The following is a 10071-nucleotide window of genomic DNA, read 5'->3' as shown; positions in this document are numbered from 1 at the left end:
GGGATCCGTGTGCTTTCATTGCTTACTGCTTTTTAATGTGTTCGGTATTCTGTTTGGGAGGGGTCCCCAAGCGGACATCCTGAACGAGATACTGAAAGCAGATGTGAACTGGGCCAATAGCATGCAAAATTTGGACACCCCTGGTCAAAATGACCGTTATTGTGAACAGATAAGCAGGTTGAAGATGAAATGATCTGTAAAAGGCATAAAGATTAAAGATTAAACACACTTTTCTAAAATTTTAAGCAATATCAGTGTATTATTATGTTTGAGTACAATTTAAACGGGAGAAAGGGAAATGAGTACCTTGCAAAAGTTTGGGAACCCTTGTAGTTTTGTGTGCTCAGATAACTTTGACCAAGATCTCAGACCTTAATAAGCCAGTTAGGATATTGGCTTGTTCACGATCATCATTAGGAAAGGCTAAGTGATGCAAATTTTACAGCTTTAGAAATCCCCAGCCTCCACTAACCTCGTGCCAAAAAAACAGCAGCCATGAGTTTTTTTAAGCAACTGCCTAGTACTCTGAAAATTAAAATGGTGGAGGCCCTCAAAGCAGGAGAAGGCTATAAGAAGATCGCAAAGTGCTTTCAAGTGTTTTCGAAATGTAATTAAGAAATTCAATTTACAGGAACAGTGAAGTTCAAGATAAGTTCAAGAAGACCAAGAAAAATTTCAGACAGCTGCTCATAGGACTGCCAGAGTGGTAAATCAGAACCCCCATCTGACTGCAAAAGACCTTCAGGAAGATTTAGTTGTAGTACATTGTTCTACTGTCAGTGATACCTGCACAAATATGGCCTTCGAGGAAAAGTCATCAGAAGAAAGCCTCTGTTACATCCTCACCAGGAAATTCAGCATCAGAAGTTTGCAAAAGAACATCTAAACAAGCCTGATGCATTTTGGAAACAAGTCCCGTGGACCAATGAAGATGAAATAGAACTCTTTGGCCACAATGATCAAAGATATGTTTGGTGAGAAGAGGGCACAGAATTTCAGGAAAAGAACATTTCTCCAACCATTAAACATGGGGTTGGATCAATCACGCTTTGGGGTTGTGTTGTAGCCAATAGCACGGGGAACATTTCATAGGTAGAGGAAAGAATGGATTCAATAAAATTTCAGCAAATTCTTGAAGCAAACATAACACCATCTGTAAACAAGCTGGAAATTGAAAAAAGCAGGAGGAGGATGATGAGGAGGATGGCTTCTATAAATGGATAAATATTCTGAACACACGTCAAAATCCACCATAGAGTAAGGTGCAAGCTGAAGGTTTTACCATGAACCTCACAGTCCCTTGATCTGAACATCATTGAAAATCTGTGGCTAGACCTCAAAAGAGCAGTGCATGCAAGACAACTGAGGATTCTCACAGAACTGGAAGACTTTTCCAAGGAAGAATGGATGGAAATCCCTCAAACAAGAATTGAAAGACTCTTGGCAGGCTACAAAAAAGATTTACAAACTGTGATACTTGCCAAAGGGGGTGCTACTAGGTACTAAACATGCACGGTGCCCAAACTTGTGTATCGGCTCAATTTAATTTTTTGTTATTTTGAAAATATAAAATGTGAAAATATTTTTTTTTCTCCAAAACGTACGTTGGGGATGTGTCATCTTTAATGTTATGCCTTATATATAACTTGCTTAACTTTTCATAATAACAGTCATTTTGACCAGGGGTGTCCAAACTTTTGCACGCCACTGTAGGAACACCCATGTAAGTACCAGTGATGGGCAAATTAATAGAATGTGACTATGTAATAGATACAATATTTCAGCATTTGCGGCCCCACTTTTAATTTTGCCTAGGGCCCCACTTTGTCTAAAACCAGCCCTACATACAGCGTGACCAAATCTCTGTTGGTTTGTACTCCTGGTTTGCAGTTACCGGAGGAGAGGGCCATATATTTTCTATTGGATTGGAAAACTTTGCAGACCTGTATGTTATATGTGTTTAGTGTAATGCTGCTTACTTCCCCAAAAACCTGGAAAGTTAACAGATGAAAGTTGTTTAATGATAAAGAATTGTTGGAAACAAATGACAACACTTTGTGGGTTTGTTAGTCCAAATACATGCCCGCAATACAAAAAAAGACATCTTGAAAATGCTGTCACAAGAGAGAGTCTAGGATAATTTGACAGGCAGGAAATCTTGGTAAGAGTCTTAGAGGCACATTAAATAAGAAATTATCTTGAATATTGTCTTATTGTCTCTCTTGCTGTAACAGGCAGTGGACCTAAGCGGTTTGTCTTTGGGCTACTCCTGTGAGCTTTCTATAAGTGGTCTCTGCAACATGGCATGTGTCTTATTATATAGCTATTAGGCACAATTTGGTGTTACTTAATTATGTATAACTCAATTATGGAACTGTCAAGCCATTTGAATATAGACTATATTATACTGTATACATCGGCAAATAATGACATCTCACAAATCTGCAGCTTAATCTTTTTATTACCAAAATACTTTATATTTTACCAAAAATTGCAAAACACCTTAATTAAGAATAAAGTTTATAAAATAAACTGCACATTGCAAGAAACCCATCAAAATGCTTAGAAATAATGAGCAATAATAAAAAAATTATAACATCTCTGCATATTTAACAAGATGGGAAATAACACAATGATATATGATCAGAGTATGATCATTTTCTTTGTCTATATCATACTGTAAAAAAATTCACATCTGTACATAAGACTATGGCACTCAAAAGTTTCTGCACTCTCAAAGCGCTCAGTCCACTTCTTCCATCCTGGATGTGTCATCCTCGCCCTCTAGTGGAGGCATTTCTTCTAGCACTGGACTTGAAACCTCTTCCTGAGCGACATCATCGTCATCAATCCCTGCGCACAACAGTGAGAACATAAGATTCAAATGTAAAATATATATATTAGGGTCTTTACATCTTGTGTCTATAGGCAAATGTAACAAACATAAACTGCACTGGAATGTCTAGGGCTCAGCAGTAAAATTCATTCTGGAGTTTATTACACATCTACATGCAAATATTACCTGACATTAACTAGTTCACAAATTTTATGAATGTCACTAACATATTTTTTTTGGTAATGGCTTGTTGCCTACTTCTTGCCTTAGATTGTTTCTGCTATGGGGTCTGGTCAGTAGCATGCTACCTGGCTCTTAGCCATACGAACAGTGACTAAATCATGACATAGCAGCAGACCTCAAGCAGCACCAAGACACTGCAAGATGGCTGGTTATTGTGGCCCCTGCAGTGTGATTGAGAAGATGGAGCCCATGCAGATGCATACTGGCTGGCCTGACTCTGTATCTCAGTTGCCCAATATACAGTATCTAAATTATATAAAACTAAACTGGGTGGTTTCTTAAATAATCTACCCAGTATATTATACAGACTCATTGCCTGGTTGAGATGCTGTACAATCAGTATGAAGTACGGTAAGTGTACAGTGCCATGCCAGGGTCAGCTTGGGGCCCTCTCTGGCTCAGCAGCCTACGATTCACCTGTGGGCCATTCCAAACTTGGTTGTCCAACATGAAAATCCTTCAGCCGATATCTAAAAATGTTAGGGACTCACTTACCTAAGCCAAGTTTGATCATCCTGTAGATGCGGTTGGCATGTGTTTGTGGGTCTTCCAAGGTGAATCCGGATGACAGGAGGGCAGTTTCATACAGTAGAGTAACCAGATCTTTCACAGACTTGTCATTCTTATCGGTCTCTGCTTTAAGCCTCAGTGTTTCTATGATTGGGTGTTCACAGTTGATTTCTAGGTGCTTCTTTGCTGCCATGTAACCCATTGTGGAGTTGTCCCGGAGAGCCTGAGCCTTCATGATACGCTCCATGTTGGCAGACCACCCATAGGTGCTGGTCACAATGCAGCAAGGGGATTCAACCAGTCTGTTTGAGATGACCACCTGGACATAATAGATATCTATGAGTTTAAGAAGAAGGCTTGAAAAAGGCAGCAATTTTTCTGCCAAAACACGTTGCCATTTTATCTTTTTTATGTCAATTGTTTATTAAAAATAAATTTTATTTTGGCAGCGCTTGCTTTAAGTTCCTTTTTTTCTTTATTTTGATATATGAGTTTAAGAAGTTAGAGGTCTACTGAAAGCTTTGAGTGCATGGACAACCTATCACAAACACCAAGGAAACCTACCTTTTCTACCTTCTTATCAAGAATGTCTTTTATGATCTTGCAGAGGTCCTCAAACTTGGCTTTAATTTCCTCCTGTTTCTTCTTCTCTTCCTCATCCTCAGGAAGCTCCAATCCTTCTTTTGTCACCGACACCAAAGTCTTTCCATCAAACTCCTTGAGCTGCTGGACACAGTACTCATCGATGGGCTCAGTCATGTAGATCACTTCCAGGCCATGTTTCCGCAGTCTTTCAACAAAGGCCGAATGAGCCACTTGCTCCTTGGTTTCTCCTGCATAAAACAAGACCAAGTGATCAGTTAGGAGGTACAGAAGATGAGAGACAACAATTGGTGGCCATGTATTACATCTCAATAGATCAACTCTTACCAGTGATGTAGTAAATGTGTTTCTGGTTTTCCTTCATGCGAGATACATATTCAGTTAAAGAGATCATCTCATCTCCAGAAGCAGAGGAGTGATAACGTAAAAGCTCAGACAACTTCTTACGGTTTTGGGTATCTTCATGTATTCCAAGCTAAAAGTGAAAATGATAATTTCATACTGAAAGAATATTCTGGTACTACCCATGGATTGTAGATTGTTAATGCTCCTTGTGCTGGATGTATTGCATATAGCAAAATTTCCTTCTAATCTTACCTTGATATTCTTAGAAAATTGTTCATAGAACTTTTTGTAGTTTTCTTTGTCCTCAGCCAGCTCTGTGAATAGCTCCAGGCATTTTTTCACCAGGTTCTTGCGGATGACTTTGAGGATTTTACTCTGCTGCAGCATCTCACGGGAAATATTGAGGGGTAAATCCTCTGAGTCCACCACACCCTTCATAAAATCTGAAGAAAATGGCATACAAGTCAGACCACAAGTTCTTTCAAGACCAAGAACCATGAGAACCATTAAGAAGAATCTATGGTCAGGAAGGTATAACAACATGTGTATAATAACTTACTCAGAAATTCTGGGATCAGCTCATCACAGTTGTCCATAATGAAGACTCTGCGCACATACAGTTTAATGTTATTCTTCTTCTTCCTGTTCTCAAACAAATCGAAAGCTGCCCTTCGAGGGGCAAATAGAAGGGCTCGAAACTCAAGCTGGCCTTCCACTGAGAAGTGCTGTAAAGAAGAACATGGTGACATCAGAGCAAATTGCTATAGCTTTATGAGAAAATGTGATAAAGCAATTCTAATGAACCTAGACTTCATATTTGTTTGTCCAAGAAAAATCTTTTTCCTGCACCCAGTGGTGTGAGAATGGCAGAAAGGATTTGGCAGCTGTCCTATTTCCAGGTCAGACAAGTGGTTGTCACTTACTTCTGCCCTCTAGTGTTCAAGAATATATCTATTATGATATGGGTCCTATGTAAAGTGATATAACTGCTATACTGTCCCCTTTCTACAAGAATATAAGTAGTGCAATACGGTCAATATTTCTAACAATATAAATATTATATTCTGCCTCATATGTAATACTGCCACTATTTATAAGAATATAACTATAATAATATCCCCCATGTACAATAAAACATCTACTTTAATTCTCCTCCATCTAGACAATACAATATATTACTAGAATTACTTCATGTAAGATAACTTATGTCCACTTACTTTAACAGCAAGGTGGTCTTCCCAGTCATTGGTGAGACTCTTGTAGAATTCTCCATATTCCTCATTACTAATATCATCAGGGTTGCGAGTCCAGATGGGCTTTGTTTTATTCAATTCTTCTTGATCAATGTATTTTTCTTTGATCTTTTTTGTCTTTTTCTTAGTACCTTTCTTGCCATCTTCTTCTTCATCTGATCCCACATCTTCAATTTTAGGCTTTTCATCTTTGTTCTCTTCTTCCTTGATTTCTGTGATTTGTGCTTCAGCTTCATCATCACTGATTTCTTTCTCTCGCTGCTTTTCTACCTGTACAGGAGGAAATATACAAAATTGAGCATTTTTAGATTTGACTAATCATTTGCATTACATAAAAGGTTCTGATAAAAATTCAACCATCAATATCAAGCTTAAGCTGCTTAAAAGGGTTGTCCAGGGTTTGAAGGGTTGTCCATCAGGTAGCTGGGCTGGTTGTAAAAGAAAAAAAAGGCACATTCCCCTGTCCCCAGTGCTCCGTTGTCGGCTCCCAGCCCTGCTTCCAACAGGTGCTGAAAGCCGCAAGGCTCATGTGACCACTGAGACCAATCAGTAGCCTTGGCAGTCCCTGGAGAGAGCCCAGTGATGTCACTCACATACGTCACCATTTCCTGATTGGTCTCCGGCGATGCAAGCCTTGGCAGGCAACAGAGAAGGTAATGGGGAGTGGACAAATGAGTGGTGGGGACAGGTAGTATGCCTTGCTTTTGCTTTTACACCCATCTCGGCCGCCCCACAGGTTTCTCTAAATCTTTTGTAAGACGAGGCTGCAACTTCCTCTGTTTCCACCTTCTTTGTTCCATATTCTTGTAGAGTATTCAAAATTTATGAGTCATCTGGTTTAGTTATGCCACTAAGCAGCACATTTTACCCAACTATAGAATCTAAAGAATGATAACTTTAAAGCGCCATATTCAAAACTTACATACAAAGTGATGGGGTAGCCAATAAACTGAGAATGTTTTTTCACAACTTCCTTAATCCTTTTTTCTTCCAAGTATTCCGTTTGATCTTCCTTTAAGTGTAGAATAACCTTTGTCCCACGTCCAATGGGCTCACCTGACAAAAGAAAAGGGTAAAGACTGTTTAGAGCAAAGACTGACTATTGAGGAATTCTTCCATTTGTGTGGATAACTTCAGATTGATACACTCAATATATTACAAGTGTGATAACTTACTGTTGTCTACTCTGACAGTGAAGGATCCTCCAGCTGAAGACTCCCAGGCATACTGCTCATCATCATTGTGCTTGGTGATCACCGTCACCTTCTCAGCTACAAGGTAGGCCGAGTAGAAACCAACACCAAATTGACCAATCATAGAAATATCTGCTCCAGCCTGCAAAGCCTCCATGAAAGCCTTGGTTCCAGACTTGGCGATGGTGCCCAGGTTGTTGATGAGATCAGCTTTGGTCATACCAATGCCAGTGTCAATTATAGTCAGGGTGCGCTCGTGTATGTTGGGGATCAGGTCAATTTTAAGCTCTTTCATAGTATCTAGTTTGCTGGGGTCAGTGAGACTCTCATAGCGGATTTTATCCAAAGCCTGAAATATGGAAGACATACATAGATTTAGTATTAGAACCCAGAATCTTCAATTTGCACCTCTGATCATGATGAACAAGGTTCTGAGGATCAATTTTACTCAGCGTGGACTTACATCAGAAGAGTTAGAGATAATTTCTCGTAGGAATATCTCCTTGTTGGAATAGAAGGTGTTGATGATCAGAGACATCAGCTGAGCAATCTCAGCTTGGAAAGCAAAAGTCTCCACCTCTTCCTCCATGTTTCTGGCTTCTTCGGGCATCCTGAGGAACACAAATGTACAATGTGAGATTATATTAATCGGTCATTTGGATACCCATAAGCAACCAAATTATTTCCCCCTAGATAATCGTGATGAGCCAGAGGCGTAGCTAGTGGGGTGGCAGAGGGAGCGGCTGCCCTGGGCCCACTGTCGGTTGGGCCCACCCTGGGGCCGCCATTTATACATCCTTTATTTCTAACTAGATTGGTGTCTAGTTAGACAGGCAGTATAATGTCCCATAGTGTCCCCTGCACACAGTTTAATGTTCCATAGCGGCCTCTCCACACAGTATAATGTCCAATAGCGGCCCTTGCACACAGTATAATGTCCTATAGTGTCTGCTCCACAAAGTATAATGTCCCATAGCAGCCCCTGCTCATCATATACTGATAGTATCAGTATATTAACATGTCGAAGTTGGGAGCCCACTTGAACATGTTCGCCACCCCTGTGCTGAACCCCTAGCTATGCGTCTGTGATGAGCACATTAAAACTTGATGATTTACTGTTGCATTCTGTGGTCAGCCTACAAGTAGAGGTTTCTGGTACTGCAGCACCTCTTTTTCACTTATATGGGATGAACTGAAGGCTCACACACAGATGCTCATACAGATGAACCACTGCACCATGATAATAACTGAGGGGGTGCTTTGCAGACAGGGAACTTCATTGTGCTTCTCAATGGGCAGCCCAAAGGCTAGACCCCCACAGATCAAACACTGAAAGGTCATAAATGTTGAATACCAGGAGAACCTCTTTAAAGCTCTAGAGATAGAGGGAAACAAATGTCTACATACATGCTTATAGTCACTGAATGAAAACCTTCATTGCTTACAGGTAAAGAAGGAAAATCTGCCTCTCAAGGTAAGCAATGAAGGATCCTATTTACTGATTTAGTGACAACAAACCAAAATTGTGAAAACAAATGACAAAAATGTATCAGAAAATGGTATACATTGTCATTATTCAATTGCTAAGTATAATTTGCTAGAACATGAATACCCCTTTAATACACATACCCAGCCTTGACTGTGACTGTATGGGACTCTTTGTACATAATATGCTAATAATCACATGCCTGCTTACCTGATCTATGTGTGATATGTCCTGATCTGCAATCCAATATTTATCGGTGCAGTTGCAATGTGTCTGCTTTTTCCCAGTGCAGTAGGTGAGAGCTGGCTCTTCTTCTATCAGGCTGGCTAGTGTCTTCCTCTGTATGTGGCTGTGTAATATCCTCTGTCAGTCGAAGTGACTGAGTTGTGTCCTTTTCGGCTCTGTCTCTGCTGTGCACTGTGTCACCAGCTGCTTCTTATACCATGGGATGCCGCATTCTGGAAGAGTCCCAGGTCTAGAAAGACCGAGAAGCAGAAGCTTCCAGACCCAGAGGGTGTAGGGTGTCAGTACTAAATGGAATAAAAAAGGAGGGGGTATTCTGCATTGCAACAGTTATTTATAGCTTAATCTATTTCCAACGTGTTGCAGGCTGTCAGAATGTCCAACATATGCCCCATTCATTCATACAAGAGAGTAGGGCTGCATCTACAAAGCAATGTATTTGATGCACATTTTCAGCACTGATTTCTATCTCTTTTCTTCAGAGTGGATAGGAGCTGGGCGTGGGTACCGCTATAAGATTTGCAGCATTTACTGTTACAAAATTGGCAGCAATGCAGAGCAGCCATATTCCTTTATTAATGTAATACATATAGCCCGATCTTATTGTGGTTGACATAAAAAGTACAATAAATAAATAAAAGCAATTTAAAAAGTGAGAAATCGGCATTCACTGATGAACATGCAAAAGTTTGTAGCCTGTTAGGACTTACTCAACATCCTTCTGTGGACGTGTCATGTCTGTGATAACCACAGACAGCACGACCCTGCTTATTTTTGGGTCATATGATGTCCATGGATGATCTGTTTTTCACATCCGTCAGAAACAGATCATCTCTTTGTTTTCACATTTCCTTTGCTTTTCTATGTTTCTGGGTCTGTGAAAATTGAATAGCAAACAGAAGACCTCCATGATTTTCACAGACCCAGATAGAGCTCCGAGAGCTTAGTGATTTTCAAAATGGACCAAAATAGAGTACGTCTCTGTTTTTGACCATTGGTCTGTGGAAAACGAACAGACATCTGCATGTGACCATAAGGGCTAGTTCATGCACACGTAGTTAACGCTCGCATTCTGGCACGTATACACATGTCAGAGTGTGAGTGCTCAAAGCAGATCACATTCATTTCAATGTGTCGTTACAGGCGTATAACGCGTGTAATTTTGCGCACGTGTCAGAATGCGTGCGCGTTAACTACATGTGAACTAGCCCTTAGAAATCAATGGATACTCTTACTGTCTATAGTAAGGCCCGGTTCACATCTGAGTTCGGTCCAATCCATTCCCCTATCTGCATGAAATATGCGGAGAGAAAAGTGCAAGCAGCACTTTTCTTTCTGCATTCATCTATGGTTTCCTTA

At 40.2% G+C, this 10071-nt stretch overlaps 1 protein-coding gene across 1 annotated transcript; it reads right to left on the bottom strand.

The window, feature by feature from the left end:
* Positions 1–2443: 2443 nt before the first annotated feature.
* LOC142213914 (heat shock protein HSP 90-alpha-like) lies at positions 2444–8898 on the bottom strand. The gene is made up of 11 exons (XM_075282523.1): positions 8680–8898; positions 7447–7594; positions 6966–7332; positions 6713–6846; positions 5755–6060; positions 5097–5262; positions 4790–4980; positions 4520–4667; positions 4154–4422; positions 3575–3908; positions 2444–2853 (listed from the first exon to the last, which is right to left on the bottom strand). The coding sequence occupies exons 2-11, from the start codon at positions 7591–7593 to the stop codon at positions 2744–2746; spliced, it is 2172 nt and encodes a 723-aa protein (XP_075138624.1). The 5' UTR covers position 7594; positions 8680–8898; the 3' UTR covers positions 2444–2743.
* Positions 8899–10071: the final 1173 nt, after the last annotated feature.

Source organism: Leptodactylus fuscus, chromosome 7, assembly GCF_031893055.1.
Source record: "Leptodactylus fuscus isolate aLepFus1 chromosome 7, aLepFus1.hap2, whole genome shotgun sequence".
NCBI classification, from domain to species: Eukaryota; Metazoa; Chordata; class Amphibia; order Anura; family Leptodactylidae; genus Leptodactylus; species Leptodactylus fuscus.
This window is presented reverse-complemented; position numbering and strand designations above follow the sequence as displayed.

Coding starts and splice junctions, on each gene's coding strand:
- LOC142213914 (XM_075282523.1), bottom strand. CDS start 7,593: ATGCCCGAAGAAGCCAGAAACATGGAGGAAGAGGTGGAGACTTTTGCT. Junction 6,847..6,965: donor CACTGTCAGAGTAGACAACA/GTAAGTTATCAC, acceptor TTCTTTTGTCAG/GTGAGCCCATTGGACGTGGG. Junction 4,423..4,519: donor ACACATTTACTACATCACTG/GTAAGAGTTGAT, acceptor TGTTTTATGCAG/GAGAAACCAAGGAGCAAGTG.